Consider the following 25,309-nt stretch of genomic DNA (forward strand, 5'->3'; position numbering starts at 1 on the left):
TCACTTGATGTGTATACATGATATTATGCTTTAAAGGCTGATTCCAATCAAAATTGGATTATTATAAATTTGATCTAACTGAATCCTTTTCTTAGAATACTGATATATTGGTGAAGCTACTCCAGGATTGCAAGTACATTGAATTTGAGAAGCACATCAAGTCACTTGTAGATATGTTCAGCCAGGCAACAGGGTAGGTAGTGACTGTTGTGTATTGTGTAACTATTCTGCTTCCTTAAAGGCAGGATACAGCCGTCCTTTTGCTTAAAGCTGTGTTTGCAATTGAGAGCATTTTATCAAGTATAGAAAAGTGAGACTATATTTCATAAAACCCTTAGCTTACTCTCTCTCTCTCTCCCTCCTCTTTCCTTCCCTTCTCTCAGTCCTAATTATTCTAATCCGATTGATTCTATTCTTCTAAATCATCTTGGTATTGTCACTCCTCGTAAAGCAGGTTATTAATAAGTCACATTTTGTGCTTTAATGGTAAAACAATGCTCTCCTTAGGGCTCCCAATGAAGCTGACTTTCTTTATCACTCCATCAGAAGGTATCAGTGCTGGCTTGAATCAGGAATCATCCAGCTCCATTATAGAAGGTTTGAAAGATCATTGATTAACTAATGATAGCCATTTTTTTTCTTATTGAAGGTGAGCTTGATGTTGGTATTTCTGCTAAGGTCCAAGTGGAAAGGAGCAGTACCCAGTTTTATCGCCTGCCGATTGATCCTAATATTTTCAAGTTAGTAAAGAATATGTAGTTATTAATTTGAGATAATATTGCACTTTTTAAACAAAAAGGCATGTTCCATCTTGTAATCCGTTGCAGCTGTTAATAACTCAAAATATTTAACATTTAGTTCATCCCAGGGTGCGTTTGCTCAGCTAACGGAGCAGAACAGTGTCTCAGTTCCCCTCACACTCATCCTCTCATTAAATGAAGACATTCCTATTTGCACTGGAATTGCTGAAAAATTACAACAAACAGTATACCTTACAAGTACCTCTATCATCATTATCATCATTATCATTATCATTATTATCATTATTATTTTTATTATTAATTATTATCATCTTTGCTCTCAGCTCAGACTCTACCCTCATTGATTGCCCCACATGTTGATCAACTAATAATATCTGAAGCAAGCAAGAAAGTAAAGGTATACATGAATGATCATAAGTGCTTTTTAAAAAATAATAATAACCATCTTATTTATTATTAGGATAGCAATGTTGCTAAAGAACACATCACAAATTCAGTACATACTATAGTAAGGAAGTTACATGTACATGTACATGTACATGTACATGTACATGTACATGTACATGTATATTACATGTGTACACTAGTAGTATCTTCCTGGACAAGTGCATGAATACGTTGGACTGGGTGTGCATAATGAAGTTCCAAATTTACAAAGAGGAGTATTGCTACCCAACCGTAGTGTCCCATTTACTCACCCTGTGCATGTCATTAAGATCATATACGTGAGTAGACTTCATGTACATGTGCTTGTAATTATAATTTGTTTATGTTTAATAATGATTTTGTTTGTTTATACAGTTACTAAGACAACAGCTTGTGTACAACACTTTGCTTGTTAGTTGTTTGACACGTAAAAGGAGAGGGACTGTCCCAGCCACAAGTCAGTTGTTTTGTTATTTGTTGAGAATATTTTTTCTGGGCTTTGTTTAGAATCACTCGATGATTATTCATTCCATGTCTCCACCCAGCCACCTGAAGCAATCATCATGGCGACACAGCTCCTCACAACAAAAGGAGGAGTCATACCTTTGAAATGTACAATAATAATTGCTTTATCATCGCCTTGGTCCAATTAATCCTGGCTCTTTCAATCTTTTATCTCTCATTTGTAGTTAAGTTTGTAATTCCACAAGAGAAGGTTGCACCAACTCAGCCTGTCCTCCACTTACAAGCTGGTAGTGATGATCAGTCAATGGAGCAGTCACCATCACTGAATAAAATATTAGCAAAGTAAGTCATTGCACTTTAGAGTCACTTTCAACTACAGATACTTTTAATTGCATTAGCCATACAGTTTGTAAATGTAGCATCTGTGACTGAAAGCATTGTAGCATTTTCACTTTATGCTATGTTTCAACTATTTTGCTTCACTCACACAAATGTTGACATACAACTAGTCAAAAGTTTATGTAATGACTAATGACACTTTACAGTCGTAAAAGCAAGTGAATTCAAAACTCAATTACATTAGGAGTCTGTCTATACCTGTTACAATACATGCTGGGTTTTCAAGACCTGGCGTACTGCCTCCCTCAGTTGCAGCTGCTTTCAAAGACCATCAAGATGCATTGAAAGCGTTCAATAGTGAGCTTACGTCATGCGGGATTGCCTCGGGGGATTTCAGCAGCCACATGACTAGTTTGTCTGAGCAACAATTGACAGGAGTTGCGGCCGGATTTAAGAGGAAAAGACCTCCAGTTTGACATGCAAAATAGTTTGACATGTAAAATTAACTGTATAAAACAACAATAATTTTTAAAATGAGTATTAATACTATAAAATCTTTTGTTCTACATGTATGTTCCACATTGTGTCCCATTGTTCTCACTACAGCTTTATGGGTCCATGCATCCCTTTACTTTAAACACCAGTGATGTTTCGTTGCTCATCATGTATCTCTCTACAATTATCTTCTGGAAGGATCCTCCTCCGCTCACAATGAGGAGTTTTGCTTGTGACATTACTTTTGCTTCTACTTGTGCCACGAACGCTTCATTCTGAGCCTCTGTGCTACGAAACGAAGTGATCTCTATGCCCTCTTGTACAAAGAGCTCTTTGTAAAGTTTAATTCCTAAATAGTCTGTAAAATATAGTGTTTTGGTGATGTTAGGATTTTCCTCTCCCACCCCCTTAGCCAGTTTGATAGTATCTAGTATGCATTTAGTCTCATTTGTCTGACGATGCCTTAAATGGATTTTTTCTGCCCTTATGTGAACTGCAATGAAGTTCTTTGTGTTCTGCTTACCGAGTTTCTCTGTAAGGAACTCATATGCACTCTGTACTACAAATTGACTGAGTGGTAGGAGTTCTAATGTGGGTGGAAGGGGATGCTTGTTTATAAATTCTTTTGGGACAGACAGTCTGAAGAGTCTCTTAGGGTCAGGTATGGTGATTCCATGCCATTCCTTAAATATGATAACATATTCATCAAGGTTTTTAAAGCCGCATCCTGATGCAATGTCCTGAGGTGTTGTTGGGACCTTGGACTCAAGTTTACAGCAACTGTAGTGAGGTGTATTTAATCTTACACTATTTATTTTTAAGTTTTTTGCAAATTCGAAATTCTTGCCACATTCTACTAGCAATGGATATCTCACTGAAGGCCTTTGATTGTTGTAATTTATCTTTATAAAGATGATCTGTGTCCTTGCAGTGTTGTTTCCAAATGCAATTCTGTAAAACTGGTAAAAGTCTACTAGCCTGGAGAGATTAAGCTGAAGTAGGTTTCTTTGTATTTCTGCAATGTCATAGATAAGAGAGTAATTCTCGTTTGAAGTACTGTTCTCTGGCCATCCAATCAGCCGAGGACCTTTTGCAAATGGTAATGTGACTTCTGCTCCCCATTCATTTGCAAACTGGAGCAACGAGTGTAAATTGATTGTACCCATTGTAATTTTCTCCCAATAAGAGACTGCTAGGGCAAATCTTTTTGAACGAGGGGCTCGACGAGGGGTGAATGCTTCAATGTCAGGTGCTGTTGCAGATCTAGAATGGCTCCATGGCTTCCTTGCCACAAATGCTGATTTTTCCATTCCTTTTTTATTAGTTTTCATCATGATTGCTAGTCCTAGAAGTAAGCTTGATAGAAGAAGCAGCATGAACAACATTAATATAGACTTATTTAAGACCATCATAAAGCAAGTGTGTAACGTAATGTTACTTATGTTATTGCTAATTTGCTATGTGGTTAAAATAATTTTTATAAGTCTAGCATCAATCAATATTATGAAATGAATTATTAATGAGCCACACCCATAAAGTGCTGCAGCTAGCTAAAGAACGCGAGGAAGAACGCATACATGGCGTCTGCTTCAGGTTGTATGGCTCCAGGAAATTCAACCATTAGATCCATGCAAGGCAGCTTGAAAATGTACAAAAAGAGAAAATGGAAAACTTACTTTTTCAAAGTAACAGGATCAACTTACTTTCATTACTTTCCACAAAGCAACGTGAGTGATCTAATATAAACTATGTATATATATATATAGATATAGATCTATACAACTTTTCTTATTGAATAGCATAACAAAGCAAAAAAAGAAGTGTTCCTAACAAAAGTCAAAGGTGTCACTATTCCTCTTTCTCCTCCAAAAGGAGGTGAGTATGTCTTTGAAGTGAGATTTACTAAAGACAAGCCTTGGGTCCTTAGTGCCTTGACAAATGTCAGTAGATCAAATCTTTTTGTCTTGATTATTGCATAATACACAGGAAGAGAGACACAAGTGGATTGAGACTATCTATCCACAGTATAAGCCACCAGAGAGCTTCGTACCAACAGATCTTCCTGGTGACAATGGTCGAGGTAGAGACTGCAGTATACAAAGTTTGGTCTTGCATACAAAGGCTGTGGTAGATACAGTGCCCGTGTTTTATAAATACGAACGAAAAGCAAACACAGATGTTGTGACCAAGTCCAGCGAGTTCAATGAAGAGGAGCAAAAGAAATATATTGAGTTATCAATGCATAGTCAAGTGACTAATGGTATAAATCAACTTGTAGATTCATAGCTATTATCAGCTTCTATTCATGTTGATAACTTTTAGATGATCTTGACGCTGACAGTGATGGCTATTTTGTAATGTCCAGCCCTCAATTGTCTGATTCGGTTGTGCAAACATCAATAAAGAACCAAAGATCAACCAGTATGATGATCTTATCCTTAACAAGTGCCCCACTGTATTGATGATGTGTTATAGGTCTCAGTCAGCAAACTACAACTGTTGAGCAGCATCACATAATTCCTAGTTCTTGCTTATCAAACGAAACCATCATTGGACAAGGTATAACTATAATGAAATGCATATTTCATTCTCAGTTATTCTGTAGGAAATTTCGGTCAAGTGTGTGTAGCGGATTACCTACCTCTGGTAGGGTCAAGCTCAATCCAAGTTGCTGTAAAGATGCTGTTTGATAGAAATTCACAGGACTCAGTTCTAAAAGAGTTCAATGTGATGGCATCAACCATGCACCCAAACATTGTGAGACTCTATGGGCTAGTAGTGGACTCAACTGCCATGGGCCTTAGGATTGTCATGGAATATCTTCCATATGGAGATCTTAAGACATATCTCAAGGTTTAATTTTAATAGGAAGATGAAAGAAATAATTTAATTCCTTTCTCGTATATGCAATAGGTGTCAGCAAAAAAGCCAGTGAGGACACTGGTGAAGTACATGATTGATGTATCAATGGGAATGCACTACATAGCACAGAAAGGACTCATTCACAGGGTAAGGTATATCTAATAGATCTATGCCAGCTAATTGGAGATCAGCAACATAATTTTACATTATTTTCTCAGGATTTAGCAGCCCGGAATGTGCTAGTGGGAGAAAGAGAGACATGCAAGATATCTGATTTTAGTTTGATAAAAGAGCTACCGGCAGACACCTCCACATATCAGAGCTTTACTTCAGTCCCTCTTCCCATTAGGTGGATGTCACCGGAAGCATTGGTACACAAGGAATTCTCTGAAGCATCAGACATCTGGTCTTACGGTGTACTGCAATGGGAGATGTTTAATCCTGATGAAACCCCATATCAATCAATGGAGGATGCACAGGTTCTAAAGATATTGAAAATCTGATGCATTTTTTAACAAAAAATATTTTAGGTTGTTATGTACGTTATGAATGGGAAAAGGCTGTCTCCACCTCGTGAGTGTCCCTATCATATTTCAACAATAATGGAGTCATGCTGGGACTCTGACCCAAGGAAGAGGCCCTCCTTTCTTAAGCTCACTTCACTACTCACTCACACTAACATGGCTTTTAATTAAAACAATAATTATTGATAATTTTGTATGATATACATGTACTTGCCCCAAAAAAAGACTCAATTCAAATACATATAAGCATTTAAAATAAAATACCCTTTTATACAATAAATTATTATTTCATTTAGACATTAATTTATAGATTAATAATAATTTGAAATTTATAATTAAATAATGATAAATTAATAACGTCGTTTTCGAGGCGGAGAATATCCAATAAATACGATAGAATCATCATCATCGCGAAGCAATCCGTCACGCAATCTACTCTTCCTCCTTTTACGAGGAGGACTTACGTCACCGTCATCATCACGAAACAACCTATCGTCACTCAATCTATCTGCCCTCTTTCTACGTGGAGGACTTAAATCATCATGATGATAAGGATGGTGCCTACTAGAATAAGAGGGACTGCTTTCCTGTCTCCTATAAGGAGGCACATAGCTATTGCTAAAGTGACGAGACGAGTGATGCAATGATGGCAGTGGCTGTCTATAAGAGTCACTGTAGCGACGGTGAAGATTACTACCGCTACTGGAACGACGGTGAATCGGCTCAGGAGGAGGAGGAGGAGGAGGAGGAGGAGGAGGAGGAGGAAGAGGAGGAGGAAGAGGAGGAGCACGAGAATCATAGGAGAGATGATATGGAGGAGGAAGTGGTGGGAGAGGTAGGGAGGGATTATGAGAGAAACGGCGCGAGTGATTAGAAGGCGTGCCTTCAATCCTGTTACGAGGGAAATTGCCCTTATAAGGTGTCATCATGTCTTCTGGTAATCGGGTGTGTTCGAATGACAGACTCCTAATATCTGAGGAGAGTGGGGAGGGGTGAGAGAGGGGGAGGTGACGAGGGGTGGAGTGATCGTTGAGTGACATTCTATCTCCCAGTAATGAGTGATGGTTGCCAGAGTGTGTCGAGTGTCTCCTATGGTGATCACTAGAGCCAGAACTATGAGTTCTCCCTCTGTCGTCATCATTGTCATCGTAGTCTCTTTCTTTTCGTTTCATTTTCTTTGTGTTATGCTTGTCTAGAGTGTTCGGCGTCTCTGGTGACAAGTGATGCTTGCTCTTTCTTCTCCGATTTTTTGGAAACTCGTGATCTTTGTACTGCGCTATTAATGGGAACTGAATGGAGGGATAGCCACGTGGTCGAGATATTATACATTCCTAATATTAAAGGAAAAAATAATAAATTAAGCTAATAAAAATAAATTACTATACAGCATTATTAATTTTTAATATCACTTTATTAGTCACTAGTATTATACACAGGATTAAAGGAGACTCACATGAGCAAAATGGCCACTTGCTGCACAGTTACTGCAGTATATTGTTTTAGATTGTTTCTGATTTTCAAGATGAACCAATTTAGTATCTTTGTCCTACAAACAGAGACGAAGTAGTGCTTGAACTTGTTATATCACTTACGGTTGTGTTGTGGAACTGACGCCATTTTTCTGGGCATATCTATAACAAGATAATTAAAATACCAGCTGTACTATATCATTAGAATTAATTAATGGACAATGTTGCATACTGCCCTTCTAGTGGGCTTCATTTTTCTTTTATTATACGTTCTCCTCTAGCCAATTTGGCTGTACTGTTTTAAGGCTTCGCAACATGTTGCCAGCAACATTTGTGGTTGGTTACTTTGATCTTGTAGTAAGCAACATGTTGCCAGAAATAGAAGGCTGTTCTATTTCTGGCAACAAGTTGCTTACAAGGTCAAAGTACCTTAAGCCTACTATTTTTAGCGTCTACTAAATTTAGCGATATTAGCGAGATAGCTTTAAATCGCTAAATTAAATAGACGCCAAAATAATTATTATTCATTATAATAGTTATTATTTATAGTTAATTTGGTTAAAAACGCTAAAATTAGTAACACTAAACATGACTTTTGCTGATTTCGTTAAAATTAGTAGAAGCAAATAATAGTAGGCTTAAGGTAACTACAAAGTTGCTAGCAACATGTTGCCTAGTGTATGGAGACCTTTATAATACAGAGTGCTTTGTCAACCGACAAATAATTTTTGAGTTATGACCATTTTAAAAAACGGGCCAATTTTTGAAAAATACCTAAGGCTATAATAGCCCATGGTTTTTTCCAAAAATCGGCTCCGAAATCACCCCAAATTTTTATTACATTTTCTGATACATATTGATGTACTTATGCTATGTAGAAAGTTTGAGCTGATTCCGACAAAAAATTTTCGAGTTATGACCATTTTTAAAAACAGGCCAATTTTTGAAAAATACCCAAGGCTATAGCCCATGGTTTTTTCCAAAAATCGGCTCCGAAATCACCCCAAATTTTTATTACATTTTCTGATACATATTGATGTACTTATGCTATGTAGAAAGTTTGAGCTGATTCCGACAAAGAATTTTTGAGTTATGACCATTTTTAAAAACGGGCCAATTTTTGAAAAATACCCAAGGCTATAGCCCATGGTTTTTTCTAAAAAATCGGCTCCAAAATCACCCCAAATTTTTATTACATTTTCTGATACATATTGATGTACTTATGCTATGTAGAAAGTTTGAGCTGATTCCGACAAAGAATTTTCGAGTTATGACCATTTTTAAAAACAGGCCAATTTTTGAAAAATACCCAAGGCTATAGCCCATGGTTTTTTCTAAAAAATGGCTCCGAAATCACCACAAATTTTTATTACACTTTCTGATACATATTGATGTACTTATGCTATGTAGAAAGTTTGAGCTGATTCCGACAAAGAATTTTCAAGTTATGACCATTTAAAAACAGGCCAATTTAAAAAAAAAATAGTAAAATGGTTTAAAATTGACTCCAAAAATGTTTTTAGCCAAATTTTGAGCAATTAAAAAAATTGCAAAAATTTTATTCTGACTGGAGTCATTGAAAATCTTCAAAAAAAAAACAACATGAGTAATTGAGTAGATGTATAAGCATTAGAAAACAATATAAAGATGGAGATATCTTTCCTAGCCATTTTTGATGAAATACACTGTACAACAGTACAGGGTCTTTGGCCTGATCTTTGAGCCAGAATAGTCTATGGTTTTTGGGAGGAATTTTTTATATTCATTACTCACAGCTTCTATATGTCCTGGCATAAAACACCGCCTACAGCTGACTCTCAGATTAGCAAGACCAGGCTTACAAGGCTGGAGAAAAAGAAGAGAGAAGGGATAGATAGAGAATAAAAGTTGAAGAGGAACAATAATAAGGAACAAAAAGAAGCAGGAAAAAGAGAGGAAAGGAGGAGGAAACATTATGAGCTACTTACTCTTCCTCTATGATTCAATTCAAAGCAGTACTGACACCTTGCTTGTGGGCACCTGCTGCACAAATGATTCACACTGGAACATAAATAGCAGGTAGGACGACGCTATAACCAAAAATACAATAATAATTAATAAGTAATGATAAGTAATGAATTGGTTCACGTGTAGCATAAGGGCACTTGTAAACATTTCTCTGAACTATTTTTGGTAACTCATAGCTTAAAGATAGTGCTCAAAATTGGCCCAAACTTTCTGCATATTTAATGATTTATATAATATTATTCTTTCATATTTACCAATGGATGTGGACAGACGGTAGTCAAGTGACCTTTCTGACGACAGTTCCCACACTTGACATTCGTTGTATTGTACCTCTTGAATCCATAACGATTATCAAACTCATCTCTGCCCTAATAAAACAAAACCGAGTATTGATTGTAACTAATGCATATAATATTCAATAATGATGATGATAAATAAATCATAATAATAATATATGAAATTTATACATGCACATGTAAGGTATAGCATTGACACAAACTTATTAATAATAATAATTATTATTATTATCATTTATTATTATTATCATAAATTATATGATGTAATTAGTTAGCATACCATAAAGACATACAATATTGGAACTGAAATAATTAACACAAGCTACAGGTAAACAAACAAATAAATAAATAAATAATAAGACAGTCAAGCAGGAGTAGTCACTAATTCCAACATAGCAACTAAACAAGAAAAGGATGCTATTAGGGTAGTCCAACATTCCTCAGAAGCACTTGCCCACATACTTTACTAACTGTTTGCCACAAAAATCTAACAGCATCACATAAATTACTCTTGCACAGGATGACATAATGAGCAATGTTACTATTTTTAGACGCAAATAAAAAGCAATAATTAACAAACAAACACATCATATTGAAAGGAATGCTTCACTATAATATTATTGATACTATTTGCTGTTATTATTATTATTTATTATTTATTATCATCATGATAAATAATAAATCTTCACGGTGAAAGTGCATTCAGTTTATGGACTGGCGTCATTGATAATTATCCAAAACAATTCAAACTCGGTATACAGTTCATAGACTAGGCATGACAATCAATAACATTACAAAAAAATCTGCTACACATGCACTTTAAAGAGAAGAACCACATGGGCTCCATCAAGAGTAGATAATAGTTGCATGTAATAGAGCTAGTACTCCTAAAGTGTAGCCTCTATAATAAGGACAAAGACACCTTTATAATAAGGACATTTTGTAATGTCCCAATTGGTACTTGCCTATACAAAAGTACCTCTGAAATGAGGACACCTCTGTATTAAGGACAGGTACTGTGGGTCCATAGCATTTTAGAATAAGATGGTCTGTATAACTCCATAGATCATGATTGAAGTTTTCTAAACATTTTTCCCAAATTCAATAATTACCACTGAAGTATACGGAAAGTGAATTCAATAAAAATAAAAATGACAAAGGTGACAGCTACAGCCAATGTACATGCATAAAAGAGTTTTAGGAGGAAAATAAAGAATGCAAAGAATCTAATTGGATATAAAGAGAGGCCATAGCAATGAATGATCATCACTGACTGGAGTAAACAAAATGGCGGTGATATATGCAGAGAGAATGACCAACAGCTGCTAGTTAACTAATTACTAAAACAGATAATAAGACTGGTTATGGTAAAAGTGAAAATATAACACTGGATGCTACTCATGAAAAGAGTGACAAAGCCTCAATGAGAGACATAACTTCAATCGTATTTACAACTAGACAGTTATTTATAACTCTAACCTATAACTTAAGTGCTCTCTCTCTCTCTGTCACTCTGTCTCCCTCTTCCTCTCTCTTTCTTCCCTCCAGAGAATGACTAAGCAATAACTATTATGATGACACGTACATGTATGGTATATGCAGGTGGAATGAAAATCCAAAAAAGGAAAGGGAAGGAGAGAGGGAGAGAGTGTGTGTGTGGGGTCTCCAAAATCACCTACAACACACTGAGGCATGAAGACATCAAAAAAAAAGGGAGACTTGATCTCTAGTTACGCAATATAAGCTAATTGATGGACTCTCCCAGCTAATAGAGTAAGAGTGACCTTATTGCAACATACAGTGGAGTTAAAAAAGGAAAAAGCAACATGCATCAATCTAAATATATTACAGAGAACAAAATAACAGGATTAAGATGCACATGTAGGACTAAATTAATGCATTACACATGCAAACACAAATAATAGTAATTAAGATATAGAACTAATGCAATACATACACACACACAAAATAAGCTTCTTATATTGTCTATCTCAGCAGTCATGACCATACATGTACATGTACACTGTAGAAAGGTGTCAGCTAGTAAAGCCAGTATGAGTATCAAAGTCTAAAATATAAACTGTCTCTGATGCTACAAGGGGAAATTACTCGAGTGATACTGACTGAGTTATTGCAGCAGTAGGATTGTTAGCTCCACTACTGCTTATGGAGATGAGTATTAGGAAAATATGTAAATAAATGAATCACATTAAGACCGCTGAAAAATCCAGGGGGAAAAAGAACGTCCCAATTATGGCCGTAGCATCAAATAGTTTACCAAAAACAAGAGAAGATATTAAATCACATAATTCACATGTTGTAAACAGCTAGCAGAGCAGAGAAACAGGCTGAGCATGTACAGCGTAACCATACAAGAGTATGTACTGGACTGTTAACTTATGCACGTGTGGGAATGTTGAAGGTTTTCAAGTAATAGGATTATAAATATAGAGCTAGAATGATGCTGCAAAATTTGTGCATGTGACTAATATTGCTGCATCACTTTTTATAAAAATATTAATCATCATCATCATCATCATCATCATTATTAATATTATTTATTAATAAAACTTACTAGCATATCTTTCTCTATAATATGCCAGTGATTGTCCTTATCTGAAAAAAGAAAGAGTAAGATGAGCATTAAATGTTTGATTACAGAGATCAAATATCAGAGCAATTGGTATCAAATATTAAGTGAAATCACCAATAACATACTGTATCCCATTACAGGTACAAGCTACAATAAGACACTTAGGTCATGGGTCCAGCTGCAATAAAACATAAAATGGAAGTGGTGGCTAAAAGTGCATGTAGAAACAGCTGCTGGAGTTACAAGGCACTTGAGAACAGTCATCAGGTGGAGTGCAAGGATTCAATAAGGAAAACAAGAAACCAACAAGAAGAAGAGAAGCACCAGCACCTCTAAACCCCGTCATATCCCAACGGAGAAGGTGTCAGCACCTGTGGGCCAACATGTCAAGTCCCTTTATGTTTTAATAGAGAGACCAGATACAACAAAAACAACAAGAATACACGTAGCAATGTTATGATAGTCTGTCCTCTCGGCTCCCCCTTCTAGAGACAGACGGACATTATTAAGAATTATCAGTGAATTCTATCAGGCATTAAGCCTTAGAGTGTGCCCCAATTCACAAGTATCCTTGGAATAACAGATGAAGGAAATACCAGGATGATTAAGATAAGGCTTTACTGAGCAATGTGCATAAGAAATACGTAGAAGATGTGACATACATGTACACCTGTATTATGTAATCTTAACACACTGCCTATGGGGCATACATGTACATGTACATGTAAATTATAAGGTGTACATGTACTGCAATCATATACATGTACATGTAGGTATACATGCCTATACATATGTATATTAATGCATATAAATTAGAGAGAGAGAGAAGAAAGAGAGAGAAGACATAATAGAAAAAGGAAGGAAGAAACAAATGAAGAGAGTACACACGCACTTCTACAACAAACAGATGCCACTAACATTGTACTCCAACTCCCCCCATGCACTCTCATGTTTTGGAAACAAAACTATAACAAATCTACTTAATGGTTATTTCTAAATTATTAATCATCAATCAGAGACACTTCTATTGATCAATAGAAAGAACGCTTTAACCTTATAAGGAGAGAAAAATAAACAGATAGAGCCTGTGATACGAAAAGACCCTCTCTCTCTCTCCCTCTTAATATTAAAGCCATAGGATGCTCTTAAAGTCATAAGTACATATGATACTACAAGTGAGCAGGATTAGCATAAAGACCATGACATGATCCTCAGTAGTTCCAATAGTGTCTGTGTATGATAAGGAAAAGGAAGCAAAGTCCTATGAATGCTTTTAGAGTAGCTAAAAATATGGAAACACTTCCATGCACTAATAGTGTGTACATGTATTGTGAGAGGCATAATGAGATTATGATGATTAGAACTAGAAAGTTTGACAAAAGAAACCTCTTGGAAGTTCTAGTTCTAAAGAAAACATTGCATCTGCCTTTCACTGTCAAGGAGAGAGAGGGAACTGCTACCAGCAGCACCTGTTGCTGTGGTACTTAGAGAAGAAATTAAGTGAGAGACAGCTTGAGGGCCTCTGCAATAAAAAAAGTTTCTCCGTAAGCTAATATTCCAAAGAAATACTATTAGCAAACAACTCAAACCAAGAAGGATGTAAAAGATTAAGATAAAGTTCACTATTAATTACTGATGGTCAAACTCAGAGGACATCATGATACAAACAAACCCACTCCTCCTCTTCTTCTTCATAGCATACAAAAGTGGAGTACAACTCCCTCCCAAACTGATAAGGAGAGCCTACCACTCACTGCCAAGGGAAACAACAAATCCCCCAATTACAAGATGAAGCGTGACCAATACCACTCAATTTACAAGTAGTGAAATACGATATCGCATTGTTATAGTAAAAACATGTCATTAAGCAACGGATGTACATGTGCATACATGTAAACAGACACACAAACACAGAAGACACAGGCACACGTGGAAGTGAGTAATACGGACACTCAAAAGCTGCAAAAAGGAAGGAGCAAGAAGGTTTTCGAAACTCTGATAAAAGAGAGCTGATGGAGGACCTTTATGTCAAGTGACATCACGTGATGTAAGAGTTACTATCTCACTGGAACAGGATGCATATTAACATTAATAGTTGTTGATAAAATGATAATTGTGTCCATTTGATACTGTAAGTTCATGTAAATGTAGTAAGAGGTTACTATCAACATATTACACACATACATTGTAAATGATTGCACAAGGGAGCTTCAGAAAAATTTATAAAAACTATATTTTATATTTTATTTTACTTTCCCGTTAGGGGATTTGAACCTGTATTTTCCATTAAATGTGTAGCATTAATGAGTGCATACATATACAAGGAAACACTGAAGAGAATTGCTCAAGAGGGTAGCTATAAGATGGGGTGGTAGATAACATGCAAATGATGTAATGACAATGTTATGATGACAGCCATGGCACTAAAAATAACAAAACTTCAATTGGACGGAGTCATCTGATGCAATGAATCACAGAAGAGGAGTCAGAGTAATGTATAAAGCGATTGGAGAGAGACAGTAGATGAATCAGTAAATTGAGTTTAGTGACTATAATGAATTAATGTTGGCCAATTATTCCAATTTAGACAATAACTGACTCAAATATTGCACAACAAACACACAATGCAGAATTAATGAGAGAGAAAGACTCAATAATTATCAATAACTTATAAAACTGAAAGACTTTAAAGAATGTTAACGCCACATGTGATTTCCTCAAAGAGAAATTACAGACGAGTTGAGTACAAGTTTATGTGTTCTATTACACAATTAGAGGCAACACAAAATAGTGGCACACACACAGGAAGGAAGAGTCATGCAAAGTAGGCTAAAGGGTAACTTATATATCAAAGACTATATATACACATCTTGTTAACATAACAACACTGAAGGATCAAAATTGATAACACACATGCACATGTACTGTGTGTAGAGGGCCACATGGAACAACAGCTGCTCCACAGATATTTAGTAATGGGAGAGGGTTTACCATTCCTGGTTAAGGCCATTATTAGATTAGTTACAGCTAATTGAAATGTTGTACATGTATGTGTACCTTTCTTATCCTTTTCTTTTCTTTTATTCTTTTCTCTTGTAGTGGCTGCCGGTCGAGTGTCGCTGTCACTTTCATCACTGTCACAGAGAATCATGAGATCCTGTGACTCATCATCATTAATCTGACCAGACTCTTTACTACTTCCTACATTATCAATACCAAAATAATAAAGAGGGAGAGAGAGAGAGAGGGAGAAGAGAAAAAGAGGAAGAGAAGAGAGGGCGAAGACAATAAACTTGAAGTACATTAGCACAATTAGGAAACTGACACACGTACTTAATACATAATTAAATTACACTTTAATGAACATACAACTTACTGTAGATACAAACTACAGCTATGGCTTTACTCATAGCCTGTACGTGTACATGTAGTACAAGTGCATGTTCATAGAGTATAATTGAGATAAGGATACAGACAATAGCAAAAGTGGAACTACAAAACTTATCCCATCATCATAAATAAGGAAACCAGTACGCCATTAACTTATTAAGAATACACAAACACTCACTCATTCATTCATGTACTGTTAGTACAAGATAAGTATTGTATACATGCACTAAAGAGATGATAATGGTACTTATACTCCACATTCATATACTATTAACAAATAAGGAGAAGCATGATAACAATTATATCTAAAAGGACTACAAACATATACAAAGTAGTATCAGTGGATAGGGGAGAGAGATTTGGGAACCAGAAAATGGTGAGGTCATAGTGTATGGTGTAGTGATGAACTGGATAGCCTAATTCATAACAATTGTAGCTAAAGGGAGAGAGAGAGGGAGAGAAAGGAGAAGGAAGAGAGAGAGAGAGAGGAGGAGGAAAGAGAGAGAAAGAAAGGGAGAGTGTTTAAGAGAGAGAGGGGAAAAAAGGAAAGAGAGAGAGAGAGGGAGGGAGGGAGAGTGAGAGTTGAGAAAGAAGAAAACATGCCAAGGGACAGTGGATGGGGACACTGATTAATGATACTTTGAATCAATCCCGGAACAGTAAGTTGCATTGATAAAATACTCAAATCCCTTAATGTAAACTGGAGTGATAAGAAAAATGAATCATCATCCCACGGAATGAACAATAAAAACAATAAAAATAAATAAATGTAAATAGAGACTAATCATAACTGCCTGATAATTGAACTAACATTGCCTTGTTTCATCAATATAGATAATAAATTAAACAGTATAATAATCAATACTAGCCTCTTTATTAGGAACACTATTGGGTCCCCACAATAAATATGTGTACAGTAGGTGTCCTCATTTCATAGTCTGTGCCTCACTTCTTAGAAGTGTGTGTTCTGTATACACATTCAATGATAATGATTAGCTTTAATATAAGTCCAAATTACACATGGACACATCATACATGCATCTACTAAGCATTACAGCATACCCCATTATTATAATCAGTATAAGCTAGTGCATGACCAATAAAACTGTTCCTGTTCTTTTTCCTACAGTAACTTACACTCCAATCTTAACAAGTTCACACCATACTGTAGCTAGAGGTGTATTCAATTGTACAGTAGTGCTGCTACAGTGTGTGTGTGTGTGTCTGTGGGAAGTACTATATAAAGAGTTCTGTATATATGTAACACACACACATATATACACACACACAGACACATGGAATTACTAGTAGAGTGAAGGAGAGAGGGTTAATGGAATAACAGAGAGGGAGAGAGACAAACAATAACTCAGCATTTCTTCCCAAGTTGCATTTTTCATTACATCAACACAATAAATAAGCATAGCTCAATGACAAGAATGTCAAATACTACAGGACAACATCACAACATACAACATGTCCCCCCATGCATGCTTCGATGGACACACACTGCAGAAGCAAGCACAACAACAATTAGAGAAGACATTTATGTACACGAGAGGTATGAAATTAATGCAACACAAATTGAAAGAGCTGCACTTGCAAGGTGCATGTGTAATGTAGATCCCCTCACAGTTAGAGTAGAGTAGAGTAGAATGCCATCATAACTGTGACACGAGGACGCTAATTGTAAATAAATACATACAAGTGGTATAAGTGTGATTAGCTGATTGTGATTATTAACAAGTTATTTTTTCCAAAAAGAGCCATGTGCATGGAGCAGCTGACCTGCCTCCCCCCAATACCTTTATATGTAATTAGTCCTGTCAGGATTGCATGGTGATGTCATTAGATATAACAAGGAGAGCCCATACATGTAACTAAATTAATTTGAGTCAGAATGAGTTCAAACTTTCTACATAGGATAAGGGTATCAATATGCATAAGAAAATGTAATAAAAATTTGAGGTTATTTCGAAGCTGATTTTCAGAAAAAATCATGGGAGTCTTGGCTTCTTATCAAAAATTGGCTCATTTCTAAAAATTCGCATAACTTGTAAATTTTAAGTTGGAATTGGCTCAAACTTTCTACATAGCATAAGGACATCAATATGTATAAGAAAATGTAATAAAAATTGAGAGTCATTTCAGAGTCAATTTTTTAAAACCATGGGCTATTATAGCCTTAGCTTTTTTCAAAATTGGCTAGTTGTTTAAAATGAGCATAACTTGAAAATTGAAGTGGGAATCAGCTCAAACTTTCTCCATAGCATAAAGAGATCAATATGCATCAGAAAATGTAATAAAAACTGGGGGTGATCATATTTAAACTATCAAAGCCAAATTTCTGACAAGTTAACTGCATGTATATACATGTAGATACATGCAGTTATTATGATAACAGGTAATAGTATTACTTACCATAAATATACACTGCAATAAGCCAACACTGCAGCTCATGACCAATAGCACCATCAGCAAATACACATAAAACCATACGTGTCAGTAAATGGTGTGGAAATGACTTTATTCAATAACTATACCACCATCAGCAAATAATGCATATTTATATGATCATATGGTTCGCATCTGCACGTGTGTATGTCACAAATTAAAGCATTTAGAAAAGCTAATTCAGCAGCCTGTGACCTTAAATTGATTAGTATTAACAGTAAATAAACAAAAGCAGGAATAGGGTCTGCCTTGTGACACAGTTTCTCTTTTAAGGACCAGGTTCAGAGCACAAACAACTCATTATAACACCGAAACAAACATCAGTGTACTAAAGATTATACACTCCTACAGTCTAATGTGACATCCTAATGTGATTATCAATAAGGAAAAGGAGAGCAGCTCTAATGAACAAAGGATGAGAGAGACATACTAAGGCCATTTAAAGAAGGGAATAGAGGCATATGACATAATCAATAATAATTAGTAACTGGATAATGGCTTTTACATGAAAGCTATCCAGGAAAAAAACATGACTATACGCACTAACTGCAGTCTCAGCAAACTCACCGTTGCTAGGCGAGTGTGCATCTTCTGCAGGTGTTGTTTTCATTGTAGGGCTGCCTGCTTCTTTATTCTCCTCCTCCTCCTTGTCATCTTGAGAATATGAGAAATAAAGATGAGCATAACATAGATCAGCTGTATCAGAATCAATCAAAGAAGAATCAGATAATGAAGAGGAATCACTGTCTCTATTGGGGAAAGACAGAGAAAGAAAGGGGAAAGAAAGAATGCATTATGTAGCAATAAAACTATTAATAAATGCTAATTATAGAATAAAGAGAGATAATGTATTATGTAGCAATAAAGTTATTGCTAATCATAAAATACTAGTATGGGAAGGAAGCAACCATACTAAAATGGAAAGGGAACAACACATAATTAGAAGAGAGAGAGAGAGAGAGATGATAGTAGGAAACGGAGACTGAAAATAATGAAATTAGCGAGCATTGTAGTAATAACATGAATGGTCTATGACTCATGCCTAATACTAACAAACAAATTATTCCCAATGTCTTGTATACACATACACGCAAGTGATATATTCTGACACTAACACTGTACATATGAATACAAAAATCACACTACGACACTACTATTGCGTTATATGTACATGTATACATGTACATACACGCCCAAACATGTCATTGTGTATTTAAATAACACGTGGTGTCTATTCTTTAGGAAAGACGGTATCGATATTCCCTGTCACTGGTTAGAAAAACACCAACCAGTGTTTTTGTTACCATTTTGAAGATGACTGCCACGGCAATAAAGAATGCAACAATAACAATAAATAATAATAATAATAATAATAATAATAAATAATAATAATGACGTACGCGTAGTTAATTAATTAATAATTAGGTGATAACATAAACATGTACATGTATCACGCTGTAACCATGAAGGTATGTTTCGTTGTTAATCACACAATAAGAGCCAGTACACATACAACTATTGTGATGTACATGTACAAGAGCATATATATATACCCTCTTTTGGAATGAGTTAGGTCACTGAAATCTGTGAAATCGCTTTTAAACAACAAAGACTCTGGTATCAAATTGCTCTCAATAGACTCGGCTGCTTTGGCCTTTTTTCGGCTTCTTCTCTTTCTAGATCTCGGCATGACTGAAACAGAAGAGCCCACACCATCAAATCACCCAACCAGAGACCAAAGAACATGCGACATTACTTTCGAATTTTCAATTTTCACGCACATTTGTTATTCTAAAAATTAGAAATATACGGTATTAAACTTCAAATGCAAGGGACTTACACAGTCAATTCTAAAGAGCCCCTTTTGATATTGAATAAATTGAATTTTACATTTTACACATTTTAAAGGATGCCCCTTCTCAAATGTTATATAAAGCAGACTACCAAATCTGGAAGTCAGTCATTCATAGCTACAGCAGCTCCAAAAATAGCTCTCAGCCTACAAGAATAATTGCAACAGTAATTAAACCACTCATCAACTACAACAGCATGTGTGCATCAAGAATTCTTAGCTCCAAAGCTCTATATATAGCTCTCCTATTTCTCTTCTCATCAGAATTATGGATCAATAGAGGGATAGCAGCTTCTCTTCCAGGACAATCAGTGCAAGATGAAACTTCAGCTAGACACCGACGATCATCATCAATAAGTACCGGCACACTATGTCTTCCTTCAACACCAGATGAGCTCAGCACACAGTTTCAATCACTGAAGGTCGTAAACAGGATCCAAATGGTACCAATCATGTACAAAGATGCACTCATAAACGTAGGAATGAGTGCTTATGTGAGTAGAATACTCAGCAATCAGACTCTTGCTAGATGCATCAAAGCTATTACCATAGATGAGGATTTGAATAGGTACCCACCATACTTGCTTGTTACTGAGTGCGACTTGGAGAAAGAAGGATGCAGTGATGTAAGATTGAAGAACAAAGTGCTAGCAGATGACATGTTTGGAGTATCAGTGTTAAAGAAAGTAGATGACAGCTGTGAGACAGCAACAGGGAAAGAGAAGTGGGCATATCATTACTTAGAAATGCCTCAGTGTGTCATTACTTCAAAGTAGAACTCTACATGTAATGTATTTATTAAATGGCTGTATTATCACTTCTTTTCATCTACTATTTTTAATACAACTATTTTTATACAATCTATAATTATTATGATATTATTTATTAATGTTATTTATTATTAGCTACTGTAATTATTATTTTAACAACTGCATAGTTTGTAATAATACTTGTACTACTTACTTTACGTTACCAATAGTACTATTTAAAATTAAAATTTAATAATGAACAACAAATCTGCTATATATGTGTAAGATAAAAGGCTTCTGCTTAATTAACTGAGAAATGTTATCTTCAAAAGCATTTGATTAGTGATGGAGGAACAGGCTACAGTAACATAGCTGATGTTCATATTAGGCTCTAGAAATTTATGCAGCTGCCTCTCATAGATGTACATGGACAAATGCAAACAAATGAAGCTATGGACTGCATTCAGCATGCAGGGAGGCTTTAGTTGTCAAAATCAATAACTTTAAAAACCAGTTAAAAAATTCATTTCATAATTTTATGTCAAACCAGGAACTCAAATTCTAAATTTCTTGTTACTATAAAATCATGCAAATATCACATTACATAAAGTGGAACCCATGATATAGATATGAAGGGGTACTGGGTCCAAAGTTCAGAAGTGACACGCAACAAACAAAATACATGTACACCATTCAGTTCACATCAGTGGGACATCAATACTAATTGATGTCATGCCTCTATACTGGCTGTCTGTAGGGCATAGATATTATTACTGTACGTGTAATGCTGTAGGTGTGTTAGCTTGTTATTATTAGTAATAGTCTAGTTCTTATATAATAACTTAATTGAATTAAACACAAATACAGGATGAGGATGTGATGCTTTATCAGGCAGTGGTTCAGTGATCAGTGATTCAATGAGCCTTTGAGTGATTAGGATGACCATGACATAAGCACAGTGCAACAATCTGTTCCTTATTAAGCACACTGCTATTGTGGGCAGTGCTAGAGAGATGATGATGTATTTTTATTTACATCAGTTATAGGAAGTAGGTCCTTATATGAATTTTAGTTTCGATATCAGTTTAATATATAAGAGAATGCATTTTACAAACTATATACAAACAAAATTGAGAAAAGAAATATAGCAAAGTACCTTTAAAACTAAGTCGAATCAATCTATTATACCTCTCTTATCAACATGACTTCTGCAACTAGATCTGGTCAACAACTTTCATCATCAAACAACAAAAACAGTTTTCATAACACATTATCTCCTATAGGCAGATTGTTTACATTTCTCTGTGTTGGAGTCATCATTTTCAATCTGCTCGTCACCGGTTGCTCATCCTTCCCCATACCAGAACATTCATCACAGAGGGACTACACACCTGATACCAGTAATGGAACAATTGCAGTGCCTCTAGATTCCCAACAGAATAACACTGAGCTGCCTCCTGTAAACTATTCTGCAGAAGAAAAGAGTGCACCATCTCCACATGGGCGTGTCTCGAATCCTGCAGGATCAGAATCAGCCAGCAGCAGCAACAAGGAAGGCTCTACCCTGAAAAGGCACGTCTCCACAACGGCTTCGATAATTCCTACCACAGTCGTGACGGTATCCAACCCCGAGGACCCATGCCAGCCTCCAAAGGAAAGCATAGAGAACCTGGAACGACTCGGAGTCGGGGAAGCAAACTATGCCAGCATAATGTCAATGAATGAACTGCTCCAGGACAAGCGCCATGATGATATGGACAATGAAACTATAGCAGAGAGGGGTAGTTATCACGTTTACACAAACTCCTACTTCCAATCCATTGGAGAGAGGAACTGTGAGGCCATGGAGCGCATACTCAAAAATTCATCACCAAAAGAAGTTCTCTGTCCATGGACTTACAACTGTACCTACGACCGAGAGAGATACCCAAAATACATCGTACAAGCCGAATGCAAGCAGGCAGAATGTACCAAAGGCTGCAACAGCAAAGAGAAGACACACTGTGCACCTGTGACCCCGTATAGAATGAAAGTACTCAAGGTGAAAAATGCTGGAGCTTGCCTTAATGGCAGCCCTGCTACATGGGAGATTAGAGATGAGTCAATACACCTTGGTTGTGAGTGTGTGTCATCCATATAACTAACAAAGGTGGTAAATTGGACTGTTTCTGGCAATTGACTATCAAGGTGGACTAAGTTCTTGAACATTGATTACAATCAATTAGCTTTTATAATAATTATTACAAATTTATTTATTACAATTTTATTTATTATTACAAAATGTTGGCATTATTGTACTTCACTTCACAATCTATAGTACTTACTCAGTTATTTATTATAATTATTATTTATTAATGTGAAATTGAAATGAATACAAAAATTACAACTATTAGATCTAGCAACAAATGACAATGCACCTTTTCAATAAAGATAGCAAAATAGGAACAAGAAATTAATAATCATAATAATAATCTATATCATAGTCAGTAATTCTGTTACTATTAATAGTTTCATGTCTCCCTTCCCTTCACCTTCAAATCTTCTTAATGCAAATCCCATATGCCCTTATGTCTTCTCCATTAGCTGTAATCCAGTACTCATCAAGATCTTGTGTTTTATCTTTACTAATCATTGTTGTGGTATCAGAATTAACGCGATTCTGAAGGACCATTACATATTCTACCCCACCATGAGAAAACCTTGTACCATACTTCTCGGCAACTGATACGTTTGGTGATGAGTAGTGACCCCGCCCAAAACGATCCCGTCTGGACTCGTGATCCAAAGCACCAGATCCACTACTAGATGCTAACTGGATCCCGTGGTATGAAACAGGCCACTCCCCTACACCAGACCTCCCAGTTGAGCCAAGCCATTTCTCGTCCCCACCATATTTCCCGAGTACCTTCAAAGCAAAGCGCCTCCAGCCACAAGGGCGCTTGTACTCATATCCCCCGCGATAAAACTTGCTCCCGGCATCATTGAGTGACGTAAAATCGTAATCATAGGATGGGTGGAGCAGATCATCATCAATATATAGGGAAGGGACGGAGCCACTCCCACCTCCAATGGGAGAGTCCTCATTGGGAGTGATGATTAAGCACAAGACGTCATTGCAGCCAATACCACGTTCCCTTAGAGGGAAATCAGGTGTGTCTGTGATTGTCGTTCCACCATAAATGAGTCGTACTTCCTCTGGTCTGTAGTCGACGTGAGTGGCAACAGCATCTTGAACGCAACCAATGGTCGTGTCAGTGGCAATGGGTACGCTGAAAGTGTTGCCTTGTAGAAATTTGATAATAACGTGTCCTATCGCTTTGTCTGGGCCTGGTAAAATGGTGGATGAATCAGATGGCTTTCCTTTCACGCGATATGTTAGCTGGAAGAGATCTTGCACTGTAAGCTTTACTGGCGAATTTGGCTTGTCTAGTGCCACCCCTTCAGCTAAAAGTTCAGCTTTGGTGGCTATTTTAGCCTGCAGCATCTCAGAGAAAGCAGATCTTATCAGATCGAGAGAAGACATATTGTGGACAGTGCCCCTGTAATAATGGGAGTCAGTGGCCGGGGGGCTTTCCCCAAACTCAATGAAGGTGTGGCTTAAAAATTGAGATCGTGAATTCTGCTAATCTCGCAGGTCAGACCCTTTTGCGAGACTAGATTTTGCTTGAAAGATAGCCGGTATGTCTGAGACCATAGATATCTATGCCAAGACTGAGACTACTAAAATTGAGCAACAAGTACAGCAGGTATGACTTTATGAGTCTGCTATTGCAGATTGCAAAATTAGCCTGGGCATCTGCATGCCTGCAACAGCATGAGGCTAAAGAAATCTTAACCTTTAGTTTGGGTCACATAGACTCTCGAGTGACGACTCCATTGGTGAATTTTTACAATAGTACCTTTCAATTTTGTTAAATCTAGCTGCAGAAACAGCCTGAAATTGCAGTTCTTTCTTTGTTATAGAAATGTGACAGTTATGTTAACCATATATGTGCATGCCATACATAGAAGTGATTAAGTATATAAGGTTAAGGATTTTAAATTATTCATCATCCCACATTATAGAATTGTACACAAGAGCCTGTTGTTACCCCAGCCCTTAAAGGATGGATAGACGCTAAAGTTATACAGCCAGTGTCTGTGGTGCAGGAAAAAGTAGATGAGATTAAAAAAACTGGAGACATTGATGGATTAAGCAAAGTTCAGATTGAGTTAAATAAAGTAAAGGAAGAATGTCAACGTCTAAATGAAAGAAGTGAGACACATAAAGAGGAGCTAAAACGCCAACACGAAGCAGATCATGCTCATTTCATTGTTGAAATTGCTTTGCGTGGTGCTAGAAGTGAGTTTCAAATAAATGAAGTCCTCAAGAGGCTTGATGTCTTGGAAAGTGAAAAAGAAAGAGAAGAGAGAGTAATAAAAAGAAAAAATCCAGTGCCAATCACCAACAGACCTATCTCAAAAAATGATTACAATGACAGGTCAAGATTGGATAGTGGAGTTAGCCTGAACAGTGTTAACAGTGTTAATATATAATGAATATATGCCTTTTGATTTTTCTGCTGTATAATTATGCATTCTTCATTTTTGTCTTCTACAAAATCATCTATGACAAAATCGTTCTAAGTTG

At 36.3% G+C, this 25,309-nt stretch overlaps 5 protein-coding genes across 5 annotated transcripts in view; 3 read left to right on the forward strand and 2 right to left on the reverse strand.

Moving 5' to 3' along the window:
* The window catches only part of LOC109580358 (mediator of RNA polymerase II transcription subunit 1-like), a 6,690-nt gene extending 4,065 nt beyond the window's left edge, over positions 1 to 2,625 (forward strand). The window contains exons 5-17 of the mRNA XM_019993408.1: positions 96 to 193; positions 242 to 310; positions 384 to 454; positions 508 to 597; positions 650 to 740; positions 859 to 998; positions 1,085 to 1,158; positions 1,222 to 1,269; positions 1,352 to 1,486; positions 1,563 to 1,644; positions 1,695 to 1,799; positions 1,877 to 1,994; positions 2,236 to 2,625. Coding sequence (XP_019848967.1) covers positions 96 to 193; positions 242 to 310; positions 384 to 454; positions 508 to 597; positions 650 to 740; positions 859 to 998; positions 1,085 to 1,158; positions 1,222 to 1,269; positions 1,352 to 1,486; positions 1,563 to 1,644; positions 1,695 to 1,799; positions 1,877 to 1,994; positions 2,236 to 2,467 — 1,353 coding nt within the window. The 3' untranslated portion in view covers positions 2,468 to 2,625. The remainder of the gene's footprint in view (positions 1 to 95; positions 194 to 241; positions 311 to 383; positions 455 to 507; positions 598 to 649; positions 741 to 858; positions 999 to 1,084; positions 1,159 to 1,221; positions 1,270 to 1,351; positions 1,487 to 1,562; positions 1,645 to 1,694; positions 1,800 to 1,876; positions 1,995 to 2,235) is intronic.
* Positions 2,626 to 4,020: 1,395 nt separating this feature from the next.
* On the forward strand, positions 4,021 to 6,089 carry LOC100635378 (ephrin type-B receptor 2-like). Its single transcript, XM_011411975.2, has 9 exons — positions 4,021 to 4,213; positions 4,286 to 4,426; positions 4,473 to 4,746; positions 4,809 to 4,907; positions 4,962 to 5,045; positions 5,092 to 5,339; positions 5,400 to 5,495; positions 5,567 to 5,827; positions 5,879 to 6,089. Exons 1-9 carry the CDS (start codon positions 4,064 to 4,066, stop codon positions 6,041 to 6,043), a joined length of 1,518 nt encoding a protein of 505 aa, XP_011410277.2. The 5' UTR covers positions 4,021 to 4,063; the 3' UTR covers positions 6,044 to 6,089.
* Positions 6,090 to 6,098: 9 nt separating this feature from the next.
* LOC100635506 (zinc finger CCHC domain-containing protein 7-like) lies at positions 6,099 to 19,857 on the reverse strand. The gene is made up of 10 exons (XM_019993431.1): positions 19,632 to 19,857; positions 18,646 to 18,827; positions 15,295 to 15,438; positions 12,220 to 12,260; positions 9,603 to 9,716; positions 9,309 to 9,410; positions 9,115 to 9,186; positions 7,465 to 7,503; positions 7,326 to 7,418; positions 6,099 to 7,203 (listed from the first exon to the last, which is right to left on the reverse strand). The coding sequence occupies exons 1-10, from the start codon at positions 19,766 to 19,768 to the stop codon at positions 6,223 to 6,225; spliced, it is 1,905 nt and encodes a 634-aa protein (XP_019848990.1). The 5' UTR covers positions 19,769 to 19,857; the 3' UTR covers positions 6,099 to 6,222.
* Positions 19,858 to 23,212: 3,355 nt separating this feature from the next.
* Positions 23,213 to 24,202, reverse strand: LOC100635632 (uncharacterized). Its single transcript, XM_003382565.1, has one exon. The coding sequence runs from the start codon at positions 24,200 to 24,202 to the stop codon at positions 23,213 to 23,215; it is 990 nt and encodes a 329-aa protein (XP_003382613.1).
* A 113-nt stretch (positions 24,203 to 24,315) lies between these two features.
* LOC109589283 (uncharacterized) lies at positions 24,316 to 25,284 on the forward strand. The gene is made up of 2 exons (XM_020005411.1): positions 24,316 to 24,425; positions 24,745 to 25,284. The coding sequence occupies exons 1-2, from the start codon at positions 24,360 to 24,362 to the stop codon at positions 25,213 to 25,215; spliced, it is 537 nt and encodes a 178-aa protein (XP_019860970.1). The 5' UTR covers positions 24,316 to 24,359; the 3' UTR covers positions 25,216 to 25,284.
* Positions 25,285 to 25,309: the final 25 nt, after the last annotated feature.

This window comes from Amphimedon queenslandica, unplaced genomic scaffold (genome assembly GCF_000090795.2).
Source record: "Amphimedon queenslandica unplaced genomic scaffold, v1.1 AMPQUscaffold_13521, whole genome shotgun sequence".
NCBI lineage: Eukaryota > Metazoa > Porifera > Demospongiae > Haplosclerida > Niphatidae > Amphimedon > Amphimedon queenslandica.